Source organism: Tiliqua scincoides, chromosome 8, assembly GCF_035046505.1.
Source record: "Tiliqua scincoides isolate rTilSci1 chromosome 8, rTilSci1.hap2, whole genome shotgun sequence".
Classification (NCBI taxonomy): Eukaryota; Metazoa; Chordata; class Lepidosauria; order Squamata; family Scincidae; genus Tiliqua; species Tiliqua scincoides.
Genome location: NC_089828.1, coordinates 31,222,553 through 31,236,817, shown reverse-complemented (window position 1 = coordinate 31,236,817; position 14,265 = coordinate 31,222,553). Strand labels below are relative to the sequence as shown.

Genomic DNA, 14,265 nt, shown 5'->3' with positions numbered 1-14,265 from the left:
ATCATGCTGACATACTAACTAAACAAAGTTTCAGCTATGTTCAATTTCTTGCAAAATTATGTAAGAAAGTATTAATGCAGCCCAGTGGATCAGAGATTGGATGTGGGATTCACCTTCTGATTAAAGTCAGTCAAAAATATAAGACAATTCCCTTATTCCAAAGGGGGTATTAACCAACACATTAATGTCCCCAAATTGGGGCCAGATCTAAACATGCAGTAGAAAAACATAGCAAGTAAATATCCTTTCAAACTGCAAGCAAGGGTGACCATTGCTTAGTTTTCTCCAAATAAGACACACAAAGCAGAAGGCCAGCATGTCAGGAGCATTTTTCTGGTCCGACTTCTGTAATCTGTAATTTATGTAATCTGTAATCACAGACTTCTGTAATCTGTAAAAAATGTAAGGTTTTGCTTGCAAGAGTTACTCTATTTTATATAGGGAAGCATTCAAACATTTATGACCCACCTACAACTCCAAGGAGAAACAATCTTCTCTACAACTTCATAGTTCTAGCAACTTATTCCCACCTAATTTCTCCTGCGCAAAGCTCCAACCTTGGCATCACTGAAGATGCAAACTATAGGGGAACTTTAGCTGACTGGAGAGAACTGAAAGACATTTACATTTAGGTCAGGCCTAGCTTGCATGCCCAACGTGTTTCCCATACTTTTTAGACTCTGTGAAAGTGTTAGTCAATCTCCCTTTGTGTGTCAGCACATGTGGCTCACATATGTGGCCAAGCTTGCTGCAGCACAGGCCCACCAAGAGGCAGCTTGTTTCAGCCTTTGAACTAAAGCCCTAAGTGAGGGCTGGAATTTCCTCACTTGCATTCCTGGCCTGCGGCCCAAAGCCATAATTGCTGTTCCCATGGCAAAGAATCCTGGCTGGCCCACAAAACCAGGTCTATCCAGCCTGGCGAAGCACATCGCTTGCTAACAGGTCTCACAAAGCCAGTACAAAGAAGCACATTTCAGAGCCAGTGGCATTTGTTCAGTGGTACACAGACATTTTAGGCTCATTGCTTATTAAGGCTAGGAAGGGGGTTCAGGCCCATACTCCAAGACCTAGGCAGTTAGCAGCACTTCAAGGTCAGCGTTGGCCAGGAGATACATGTTTCATACTGTTCTTTCCTGGATAATTTACAACCAAGTGCATTACTAGAAAAATATTTCTAATTCACAGGCACTAACAAATGATTCAACAGTCAGAACTGACCATCATCTCATTTTTTATTGCCAGATCTGTACCAAGAGACAGAACATGGAGGCACTAGTAGCAAATATCCAAGCACCTGATAAACAGGTAACAGAGCTTTTCTAGGATTTGGAAGCTCCTTCCCTACAATCAGCCCCACCTTACAATAAGTAACAATGGTTTCCAGTTATGTCTGAACACAACAAATATATCACTTCCCTGCAGCTGTGAGTGCTAGGAGGAAGATCAGTAGTGCACAACTGAGGTCTCTTCCAAGGAAGACTATCTGTCACCAAGCTTCTCATTGAGATAAGAAGTCTCCAAGGAACCTCAATGTTCACCACTGCCATTTGAAAACCACTGGACAATAGCTTCACACATTTCCTGTGCAACTACTATACTTGCCTCACACCATTTCACTGATTCAGAAGCCAATTCTTAAACAGTGTGCTTTAGTGATGTCATTTACATGCTTAAATAGATGATCAAACAGTGATGCCATTTACAGTACAAAAGAGATAAGCCATGAAAACAAGAAAAATAAATGCTTACCTTTGTACCAACTGTTATATCTTGGACAATGCTGCAAGGAGAAAAAGGATTACAAGATTAGGTAGGTTTGCAAATATATATATATAAATCAAACCAAGACTGTTATATAAAAAATAAAAGAACAAAATGCACAATTCTCAGCAGGTGAGGAACTCATGCACTTAGGGTGGTCATAGAATCCAAGTGCCAGAGGTATTCAGAAATGTAATGCATGGGAAACTGTACTTTCAACAGCAAAGTACATCCTAAATAAGGGAAGAGCACTTGCTCATCTTCCCAAGAATGCTACACAACTGGTCTTTACACTACAGTGCTTCCACATTAAGGGCAAATGTGCTCTATGGTGGTGCTGGATTCAACCACACCTCAATCTGTAAAAGCCAAATAACGACATCAAACCCAACATGCTTAAAACAGTTTCATGAGGACTAATTGCTCCTAACCTAAATCATTGAGACAGTGACTCAATGAGACCCATCTCAACTGACTCCCAGATCTCCACCAACATATCTGCCAAGCCTACAGAAGGAAGCTCTTGCATTTGATTATGCAGACCAGGACCAATTACTCTACAAGGTGCAAAAAGGCATCAGGTTTCATTTGCAACACACAGAAGTAGTCTTCTAGAATCTGACCCTCAAAACTGTTAATACTGCCAATTTCCACTATACACTTTCAAAAAAAAAGCAGCCCCTAAATGTTTTAAATGGTCCCCTGTCCAAAAAGGGCTTGCAAACTAAAAAGCAGACCACCATCAGCAAACAGCTACTAGAAGAGACACTGCGCTGGAGTGAATATAGTTCGCCCCCTGCTAAATATAAGAGATCCACTATTTTAAAAGTTTTCTCTGCCCAGTTAGCAGGGGTTAAAAGCCAGTGCACTAAGGAAAGAATCTCAAATTCCTAGATGCAAAGGGAAGAGTGGAGATGCTTGGTATGTTTTAAATCCTTCAGAGAAGTTAGGCTTGGAGGTACTCAGTGCAGCTACACACAGATATATGGTTCTCAAAACAATTCAGTTTTGGAAGAGCGAGGAGACTTCAATGCCTCCCTAGGGAGACCCACCTCTGCCATGGCACTAAATAGCCCAGAGCTGCCCTCTTTTCCCCAAGCCTTGTTCTTTTTGGCTTCATTAGCTTGGTCCCTGCAATCTGACCTCCTGCCATAGAATCCTGGGATTACAGACCCTACAAGAGATCCATAACACTCAGCAGTGCTAACAGGGCAAACACTTCATACTCTTTTCATCTGTCATTATAGAAACCAAATCTAGGAATCCAATCAGCTCTCCATGTAAAATCATATTCTATATATGTAAAAGTATTTTAGAAGATAAGTTATTTACTAGTAACCTTGATCATTTAGAGAGCACATCTGGTAATTTCAAGGAAACCAGCCTTTATATTTATTGTAGAATTAATTGTGTTTCCCATGTCACCAAATACTTGCACATTTCTTCCTCAAAATAGAATCTGTCATATCTTAAGCCAGACTCGCTGCCAGGAAAGCTACAAGTGGCATATACTGCACCATCACTAAAAAGCTAAATGAGGGAATGGAGGATTTTTACAATCCCACTTGTGTTTAGAATCACCAGCAGAGACAGATGGGTTTTGTTGAACTTGAATGCCGGCTCAAGTGGACTAATTAAATCCATCTGCTTATCAGTCAAGAAGCCCAACCAAGGAGTGCTAAACACTGCTGCTCAGTCATCCAAAGTATGTAAAGGGCTAACTCACTCACTGACATCCCCCCCCCCCAATTCTGGAAATGCAGATGCTGCTTTGCCCCTGTTAAATCAGCAAGAGGAAATTCCCAGGGAAACAGAAAGACCAAGCAAGCACTTACAAGTTTGAGTTCTCAAAGTTACCCTGCAAGCAATGACTCTTATTTCCTGTTTCTCTTACATGGGGCCCAAACAAGTAACAATCTACACTAGAACAGCTTGACTTGGAATAGCAGTTTTAAAGGGGATCCAAGGATGGTTCCGAGTGCCTCAGCAACTCAACTAACAAACTGAGACGCTGAAATTAGCTGTTTAGAAACTTTTTACAACTTTTGTTCTATCTGTTTCTACAGTTCCATGAGAAATTCCAGCCTTTATTGTAGTTTTCTGTTGTTTTCAAGGCAGATCAGCAAGCTGCATCATCATACACTTCTTATACAGTCATGCACTGTGGGAAGTGCAAACAAGCACAACAGCTCCTTATAAAAAATGCTGTGAACTACCTTTGCCAGTTACAACCGCTTTACAGGGGCCCACAATATCCATGGATTCAGTATTCAGATATTTCAATATCTTTGGATGCCAACCTGGGTCCCCCATGCTCTCTAAAGGTGACCAGAGCAGCGCTCTGGTTGCCTCTGCAGGCTTCAGAATGCAGCCCAGGGCACTATAAACACAACTCCGGTTTTTATACCAAAAACAAGAAGTCACATTTAAAGTGCTTTGGGCTTCATTCTGAAGCCCACAGAGGCCATGGGTGGCAGTGCACAGTCTCTCCAGGCTTCAGAAAGCCTCCACAAGCAACCAGAGTGCTGTTCCAATCACCTTTGGAGGTTTTAAGTGGACCCAAAAAGCGCGTATTTCAACACCTGCAGTTTTCCTTATATGTGTGGAATGGAACCCACACAGAAAATGAGGGCCCACTGTATATCTGAAGCAACTGCCAAAGCTCATGATTTTAACTGGCCAACCTAAAAAATACAGTAAGTTTCCTAAGAAGGAATTCCACATCTCACTTCCCCAACAAGGCACCAAGTTATCACTTACATTTTGAAAGAATGACCCAGATGTGAAACCAGATCACTGAATGGTAATCAATTATTCAGCCTGCATTTTAGGTCTTATTGTTTTGCTCCAAAGGACAGCTACAATACCAAACCTTCAACTATCTCTCTCTCTCTCTCTCTCTCTCTCTCTATATATATATATATATATATATATATTTTATTATGTAAACCACTTTGTGAATTATTCGTGCTGAAAAGGAGTTTATCTATATCCCCAGGAAAGTTTAGGAAAACAGGGCAACACAAGATGGCCTTCAGCAGTTTCAACTACAATAATTCTCTTAAACTTCTAGTTGGTAACTTCAGTCATAAACATTGCAGACAAACAGGCAGAGCCATTGTGTGAGAATTAATGTAACTAAATGAACAGTGGTGGGTTACCAAGCACATGTTGGTAGTCAGCCCAAGGGCTACTAAGTACAGCTATGCAGTCAACCACCATCTGCAAAGAGTAAAGATAATCAGTTGGTGTTTGGAAACTATTGGACTATAGTGAACACATTTAACAAAAATGCATTTATGATTAATAAAACTGAATAGCCTGAAGCATGTATAGATATAAATGCCAGGAAACATACAGGTTGATTTGAGATGTACTCTTTAGGATGGTGTGTTCCTGACCCAACATACAACAGAATGATTCTAGACATTTATTTGGGAAGACTTATGATTGGATTTTACTTTCAAGAGTGTTTAGAATTGCAACCTAAACCATATGATAACAAATCTAGTTTTTCAAGCAGCCAAACTCATAAGGGGCAAGAGCTAAATGCAGCCATTTTCAGCCATTGTGCCATGGCACACTGGTGTGCTGTGGATGATCTGCAAGTTGTCACAAGAGTTTGGTGATGGGTCATTTGTTAGTAGGGCCACTGGGGAATATGACTGCTGTCAATGGGTATGCCTTGTCAATTGTCAAAAGCTGATTGTGTGCCTTGACCATTTTAGTGCCTTGTCAGTATGCTGCGAGATGAAAAAGGCTGAAAATCACTGAGTTGAAGTGTACCTCACCACCCAGAAGAGATAGATTCAGTGTAGCAAATTGCTTAGCAAAAGGTTTAACTGATGACGAGAGACTGGAATTGGACACAGAAAACCTGACTATTTGCTGTTATCAACACACCACACCAGAATAGTTCCAGACACCTGGTTACCCTGGCAGTCAATAGTCATACTAGCACCTAAGAACTGTTGCCTTTTCAGCTCTTTGTAGGGCTGATGTGTGCACTTGGTTGCCAACACACAGGGAGAAAACTACTGGTACCTTTTAAGCTCTCAGCCCATCTATTTGTGAAATTTTATGGGATGACAAAAGCCCTGTTGAAAAGTTATGTACACACTGGTACTCTCCACACAATGAACTGACAGCATATTACTAAGTCATGCTCCCCAAATGAACAGGGTTTCTCTGAACTAGAGAGACTTTGTCCATTGTTCCTAAACAAAGAAATTATATTCATTCCCAGTTTGAAGAGACACTTGGCAAACAGTCTGAGGCTAAGAGGCAAAGAAGGAAGGCCCATAGCCAGGGAGACAGACCAGGGACAGACTGCACTTGCTCCCAGTGTGGAAGGGATTGTCACTCCCGAACTGGCCTTTTCAGCCACACTAGACGCTGTTCCAGAACCACCTTTCAGAGTGCGATACCATAGTCTTTCGAGACTGAAGGTTGCCAACTCAATACAAGGGAACTGAGAATGCAATGTTAAGCCATGTTCCCCATACATACAACTTTGTCTGCACTGATAAGCACTACACTTGGGAAGACTCTCACCCCCCCCCCCCGGTTTAGGAACACAGCTCAAAGTCTACCTGGATAATGTATAGGCATGCAGAGAAGCTCTGTACACACAGGAGGGATAGCTTACCAGTGCGCTCTCAGTGCTTCCCCATCACATGGCCAATATCCAATTGGCCCAATGGCAAATGTAATTTCTGCATACAGTAGGACCAACCACCTCATAGCAGTAAAATACTATGGTACTACAGAGAATAGGTGGGTTATTGGAGAATAACATTAGATGTAAAAATACTGTAAGGGTTGCTGATTATTTATGTGAAGTTGCTCAGGTGCTTAATTATTATATTACAAAGCACCTGGCACTGGACATAGCCACAATTACCTGCCATTCCTCCTTTCCCTTCTGCAATTTTTGGCCTCCAAGTCACCTTTATGGGTGATTCACTTTACAAAACTAAAGCCACCTCCCCCAAGCAGACATTGCTCTCCTCACCCTGGTAACAAGCCTCCACCCATCTTAGCCTGCAGGAAAAGTCTAGATTTGCATGCAAAGTGTAGAAGAACATTTTTCCCTGGTGTGTAGAAAGATGTAGCAGCAGAACAGAACACTTCATGTCCCATCCCTCCAGCTACAAGAAACAAGTGAAATTTCTTCCAGACACAAAGAAAAGAGCCGAGCAGGAAGTCCACAAAAGGAACAAATAGCATGACACCACAAAGCAGAATGTAAGACCACATTATAGCAAATACAAATAAGACCCATCAGTAAGTAGCAGTGAGAAGTGGATTGTCTCACACACCTCTGCATGCAGATAGATGGACAAGATGAAAAGTAAGATGGGTTAGATTAAAGAACCCATTCCTACAAGGGAATCATACAGAAAAGGAACATGTGCTGAATACCCTTCACTCACTCTTCTAGGAAGCCGCAAGAAAAAATGCTACTCATCTACGTGGTTCGACTGTGGTTTTTAAGACCTTTAGAAGGTATTATAAAGTTATAGGCAATTCCTGACAAGTTTTGCTCTTTGAGAACAACAAGGAAACTGAAGGATTAGATGCTACTTTGACATGTGATCCAACTTTGCAAATGAGTCCATAGAAGTTTCAAATAACTTTCCCTGATGTAGTATGGCATGTTTTATTGGGTGAGTGCTCCAGAAAGAGGCTTCTCTACCACCTACTCACATATGCCCTTTAGTAATTTGTTGGGCAAGGAACAGCAGTTTTGTCCATATTTGCTGCCAAGTTGCCTGCAAGCAATACTTTCTGGCCAGAGGGGCCATCTACAAATTCGACACTGTAAATAAATGGTCTTCAAATGTCAATTAGACATTTGTCTAATCAACAATGTCGATTAAAGAAGTCTTAAGAGAAGGGAATGCAGGAGGCAGCTCTGTAACTATCCAGGTACAAAGAGTAAAGTTAATGTGTTTCATGGCTGCCCATCTCACCATAGTCCAGGGTAAAGTTGAAACATGCTACATACACACTCTCCATGTGCCTAGAAAGGGGAAGAGCATAAATGGGTTGTCTACACAAAGGTGCCTGCCTACAAAAACTCATTTCAGTTACAGAACCATGAAATAAATACACAAGTGTTTTTAGCTTTTGTCATGCCCTACATTTTTTGGGAATGTCCTACCTTTTGGGGTGCCCTGTCCTCTTTTGTGGTTATGATATCTGGTCACCCTGAGAGAGAAGCCCAATCACAGGCAGGTCCCACTATGCAAGTGTATTAAAAGGGTGGCTGGGAACCCCACTGGATTCTCTTCTTCACAATTACCATATCTCATTCACTTTTTATATTCCTTTCTCTTCTTAGTGGGGGGGATTAATGAATCCCCTACTGCCCCGCCCTACTTTCCCCTACACCAGTGTTTCTCAAACTGTGGGTCGGGACCTACTAGGTGGGTCACAAGCCAATTTCAGGTGGATCCTGAAATTTTATTTATAATATACTAGACTTGATGCTGCCATGGTATGTGACTGCGCTTGGGGAAATGCGACAGATCTTGTCCTTTGAACAGGCTTGTCCTTCCGGCTTGATGATGCCACTTCCGGTGGGTCCCGACAGACTGTCATTCTAAAAAGTGGGTCCCAGTGCTAAAAAGTTTGAGAACCACAGAAATGAAAGGGGAAGAAGTGCCTGCTGTCCACGTGCTAATGGGCCTCTCCCCTCTCTCTATGCCAGCCCCACTTCTTTTGCTTCCTTAAGGCACTCAAGCAACAGGCTGGGGGGGGAGCCCTAATAGGAGGAAGGAAAGAGGAAGGTGTGGGGAAGGCAGCACGAGGCAGAGGGCACCCAGCAGACACACACTTCCCAAGGAGAAGTTCCTTGGAGCGGAAAAGATGCATCGATAAGGGGCAGGAGGAAGCAAAAGGGAGAGCTGCTTGCTTGCCTGCCTGCCCCAACTGCAGACCTCCAAGGCACAGCCAAGGAGCAGCACGCGCGCCTGAGGCTTAGAACATTGAACAAGCTGAGAAGGGGGGGCTGCGAAGTGCGCGCGCGCACAGCGTGGAACTTTCAAGTAGGGCGCGCGAGCGCCGCCGAGGACGCTCAGAACGTTGAGATCGAGGAGGCGCGCGCGCTGGGAACGCTCAGAGGATGGGCGGGCGCGCGCGCGATTAGAACACAGGAGAGCCAGCGCGCGCGGGCTGGGACACCGAGGGAAGGCGGGACGTGGCGCGTGGGAGTAAGGGGGAGGGGACAGCTAGGGGGGACCCGCCTGAGGCGGGCGCGCGCGCAACGGTGCTCCCCTTCCCGCCTCTGGAAACGGCCTTTGAGGGAAAAGTTACGAGGAAGGAGCCCTCAGCCCCCCACACAGACTCGGCCCGGCCCCTCCGAGCGAAGGCAGCTCTGTGAGGGGGCGGAGGAGAGTCGCCTCAGGAGGAGTGGAGAGGCGAGGCCCCTCCCCCCAGGGGGCTCCTCCACACAAACCGTCCTTCCCCCCCCCCCATTTCAGGCTCTCACCCGTCCATGGCACACGAAGGCGACCCGAAGGGAACGGAGTGGACGCGCCGGAATAGCAAGAGCGAACCCAACGGCGACGTGTTATATAGACTCACAAAATGGCGGCGCGGACCGGCCCCGCCTCGCTTGCCCCTTGGGCCCCGCCACCCTATTGGCCGGTGTACCTGTCGGTCTCATGAAGCGCCTGGCAAAACTTAGTAGCGTCACTGAGCTCGACCGGATACGAGACCCTGATTGGCTAAGAGGGAGCGTAAAGCGGGACATAACGCCGGTGCGGGCGGCGATTGGCCGAGTGAAGCGCGCGGAGCCATCTCGGGAGCGGAAGGTGAAGCCGCTTTGGCGGCCATGTTAGCAAAGGGCAAGCGCCGCCATTTTGAGTGTGGGCCCCTGGGCGCCGAGAGCCATGTCGGTTATGGGCAAGTGACGCTGGAGCGGCGGTGACCTGAGAGCGGCGGACATGTTGGATGTGGGCGTTGGAGCGGAGCAGCCATTTTGAGAGCTGGCAAGGCCAGGCACTTCCGCATTGACGCAGTTGCAGGTGGGACCAGAGGAAAGACCAAGTGATGAGTTCCACTCAAAGTGGGCGTGCAGTTTTCTGACTCAGGACAAGGAGAGCTTCGCTGGGGGTTCCTTTTCCTTGGTCTTTCTGCTTTATCAGTAGTTTATAATGCAGTCATATGATTAATGCTTTTATTTAAAAATAGCATCCTCTGTGCATGCCCTTGCCTCAAGTTCTCGACTGTAGGCTGCTTGGGGCAGAGACCTGTGCTTCAAATATTGCATGGATGTGTGGTTGGTGGGTGGGGGCTGGTGAGGCAGAGCCTCCCTGCCAGAATCATTTGAAAAGCAGCGCCACTGCCTTGTGAGTTCCTCAAGCACACTCAACCCACGCACTCCGCGGGGTTTGCACTTGAGAAAGGAGATTCAAGGAAGGTTGCAATACATACAAACACAGTATGGCTTCCCTTTGGGGTTAACCAAAAAGAACTCTACAGGATCAGCCTCCTGTTTCCAACCAGGTTCCTCTGGGAAGCCCATGAGCAAGACATAAAGGCAACAACAACTCGCTCACTCATGTCTTCTTGGCATCTAGTATTCAGAGATGAAACCTCCATGAGCAGAAGCAATGTGTTTAGTTTCATGGCTAATAGGTGCTGATCGCCCTGCTGTAGAAAGAAGAGCACTGCTGGATCAGACTGGAGTAGATCCATCAAATCCAGCATCATGTTTTCAGCAGCATCCAGCCAACTGTCCCCAGAAAGCTCACAAAGGAGAGCAGGAATGTTTTGTATGTTTTCAGTATTTGATCCTGTAAGGTAGGGGTGCCCAAACCCCAACCCGGAGGGCCACTTGCAGCCCTCGGGGACTCCCAATCCAGCCTGCGGGGATCCCCCAGTCTCAAATGAGTGGTGGAGCCCATGCTGGTCCAACACAACTGCTCTCAGTTGTCGACAACTGTTCGACCTCTCACCTGAGCGGTGGGACAAGGGCTCCCTCCACTACTTGCTGTTTCACATCTGTGATACAGCAATGACAGCAAAGGAAAGGCTGGCCTTGCTTTGTGCAAGGGCTTTATAGGCCTTGAGCTACTGCAAGATCTTCATTCATTCATATAAGTTCCATCTTTAATATATTCATTTATGTAAATTTATTCAAATTTTAAATGTAAAGTAATTCTTCCCCCCGCTCCCCCCAACAGTGTCAGAGAGATGATGTGGCCCTCCTACCAAAATGTTTGGACACCCCTGCTCTAAGGTAGCCTGCTGCTGAGCAAAGGTGCTCCATTTAACAGCTACCTCTTGATAACAAACCTTGTAACAAGGCATCTCCAACAAAACAGTGAATGATTTGCCAGGTTCAGTCATCATAAGAAAGGGAATGGCCCTAGTTAACAGCAATAGTCAGAGCACACAAAACAAAAGAACGAAGGCATTTCAAAATGAGCAAATGTTTGAACTGGAACTGAGAAAGCAAGAAAAAAAGAGTGAGCCAATGCAAAGAGCTGAATTGAAGAGTAACATGATGACATGGAATATATGAAAAAAGAAGAAGAATTCATAAGAGAAGAAGGGTGGAGAGGAAAAAGAGGCAGGAAGGCCAAGCCAAAGAGCATTGAAACAATTCACGCATGGGTGACTAAGTTTTATTTGCATTAAAAGAGAAGAGTGGAATGGGGAAGAGAATTTAAAAAGATATTACAAAATTGAAAGCGAGATGTAGCAATTGAATTGGGAGAATGAACGAGAAGAATCAAACCTAACATCAGTTATAATTGTCTCTTGTGTAACATGTTGACTTGTCCAACGCAAGCTCATGTTCAGGGAAAGTTATAGAAATATGGCAAAGTTTGATTTGCATTTCTGGGTGTGTCGCCCACAGGCCCTTTAGTTCAGTGCACCTATCAACCACAGAAGATTGGAACAGAGATATTTCCTTATTCACTAACTGATGGGGAAAACTGAATCACACCTCCCTTCAGCCATTCTCTATTGTTTCAGAAGAATTAATAGGATGACTGTGACACTTGGGAAAGGATATGTGAATGGAGGTGATGGGTTAAGCAGCCTAGTTGGGTAGAACTCACACCACCTTTTCCTATTTCTCATTTTCTCATATGGGTCTTTAACACAGAGGATTCTAAAATCCTACCCAGTTTAATCACATGCAGGTCAGTTTCTTTTTAATGGTAATGGAAGAGGGAACCCAACAAATGTCTCCCTCTTTCTTCCCTACTATAGGCTCCTTTATATTACAGACCCATAGGAATTTTGAGGTGGATGTGTTTTCTCTTCAGATCATGCCTAAAGGAAGAGTAAAATGATGGCCACCCAAGCATAAAGTGGCAATTCTATAAACACTGTCCTGGGAGTAAACCCCATCTAAGCAGGCATGCATAGGGTTGTGAGGAGCAATGACCAATGGCCCAGTAGGTCAAGGGAGCTGCCAATTGAAAAAGTTTGGGCACCACTGGATTAGGGGCCCAATCCTATCTAACATTCCAGTTCTGATGCAGCCACAATGCAGCCCCAAGGTAGGGGAACAAATGTCCCCTTACCTTGAGGAGGCCTCTGAGATTGCCCCCCCCCCACCTGCAGGATGCAGTGCATACTGCATTGGCATGGCTGCATTGGTTCTAGAAAATTGGATAGGATTTGGCCCTAGACTAATCAGTTTATAAGTCATGATGGCTGCAACCTCTGGGTTTTAGAGGTAGACTGTTTCTGAATGCCAGGTGCAATGGAGGGGCAACAGAATACAGGTATCTTGTTGCTGATGTGCTCTAAGATGCATTGAATAGGCCACAATGAGATACAGGAAGTGGGACTAGATGGATCCTTGGCCTGACTCTGCAAGTCTCTTCTTATGTTCTTCGTCCTTGTAATGGAAACCTCCCAATTTTGTATGGCCTCCACCTTGTCCTGTGCAGGTGCTCATATTCCCATAACCCAATTCACACTTGTTGAATTGGGCTGTCAAGCACCAGCTTCTGTCCCCTGCTTTGAGGAAGTTAGAGAAATCTTCAGGAAGAAGATTCTTTCTGCTTTTGGCAGGCTTAGAGAAAAGATCAGTGATGTAAACTCCTAGGGCCATCAAGCGTGCTTTTTTTTTCCCTGTCCCTTTTCCCCAACCTTTTGACATACCCATCATTTCCTGAACACTCTTGACCGTGTTCTTTTACCTGCTTTGCAATATTACGCCAGCAAAACTTTGCCCTCAGTTTTGGTCTGTTTTTTTTCAATGCCCAAATGACCAGCACATGGAATGCCATTGGCCAGCTCCAAATGTTTCAATGGCACTTACTACGCAGCAGCAACTTAGGAGGGCAAGTCCCATTGAAACACCCTGGAGCTGACTTCCAGGAAGACAAATGGCTACTATCTGAAGCATGCTGTCCCTTTCACACTAAACTTGCATAGGATTGCACTGCATGGCTGCAACACTAAACATATTTACTAGGGAGTAAGATCTGTTGAACATAATAAGGACTTACTTCTGAGTAAACTTGTCTGAGATTGCACTGCATGCTAGACTGCAGCCTGAAAGATACTTCCTAGGGAGTAAGGATGCAATCCTGCCCACAATTTCCTGGGAGTACATTCCATTGAATTTAATGGGACTTAATTCTAAGTAGACATGCATAGGGTTGTGCTGTAAGACTTGTTCAATGTGATTTACTTCTGAGTAAAAAAATAAAGATTGCAGTGCACTTCCCATTGAATCAATGGAACAAATTAGTTGCAACTGCCTCACATCTCTTTGGTTCCAGTGGGCCTTATCATGACTAACTGTAGCTGGATCAGAATCAGTACATTTTCACCACAAAAGATTAAGCCCCCCCCCCACTCCACCAGTTAACACAATATAAACTTCAAGGCAACTTCCTCACTAAAGATGAAACACAAACAGTAATTAATAAGAACCAGTGATTGAAGCCAAGAGATTTACCTCCCTGGTTGATTTGGGGACTGGAGAACAAGCAGAAAACATTGAAGTGAAGGTGGGGGAAGAAAGAACGTTTTAATTCAATTTTCCAGGCTTTCAATTCAGCTCACTTGCCCCACCTCCAATTTACCAGCTGTCAATAAATTGAATTTGGAAGCAAAAGCCTTGTGCATGCGATTATATTACACTGTTATATTGGGTTTCGGTGAGGAGCGATTTAATTTCATGGCCATGGTTTACTCTCTTCATTAGTAGTAAAATGAAATTGCTTTCCTTCTTTACCAAAGAGAGAGCTCACTGAGGTCAGTGCATCTGTCCCAGCCAAACTCTCAAAATTCCACAACCAAGAGGAACTCAGATTCTTCAATCTGGCAAATTAAATATATTTGCATTTTTTTAAGAACAAAAGAATACCCCTCTGTCCCATATCCTGTCTTTAACAAGACCCAGCCTGCTAGATGTTCTGGAGAAAAATGATCACGTAGCTACAGCCTTCTGATGCTGCTTGTCCCTAGTACCTATTGTTTTGAGGTACAGTGCCTCTGAACATGAAGGTTCCACATAGC

General features: G+C 44.6%; 1 protein-coding gene across 2 annotated transcripts in view; it reads right to left on the bottom strand.

Moving 5' to 3' along the window:
* Nucleotides 1-9,335, bottom strand: part of PTBP1 (polypyrimidine tract binding protein 1) — a 48,654-nt gene extending 39,319 nt beyond the window's left edge. For both annotated transcript variants that reach the window (XM_066634784.1, XM_066634786.1), the window contains exons 1-2: nt 9,257-9,335; nt 1,750-1,780 (exon numbers count right to left, since the gene is read on the bottom strand). In XM_066634784.1, the coding sequence (XP_066490881.1) occupies nt 1,750-1,780; nt 9,257-9,264 (39 nt within the window). In that variant the 5' untranslated portion in view covers nt 9,265-9,335. The remainder of the gene's footprint in view (nt 1-1,749; nt 1,781-9,256) is intronic.
* Between the last annotated feature and the right edge of the window lie 4,930 nt (nt 9,336-14,265).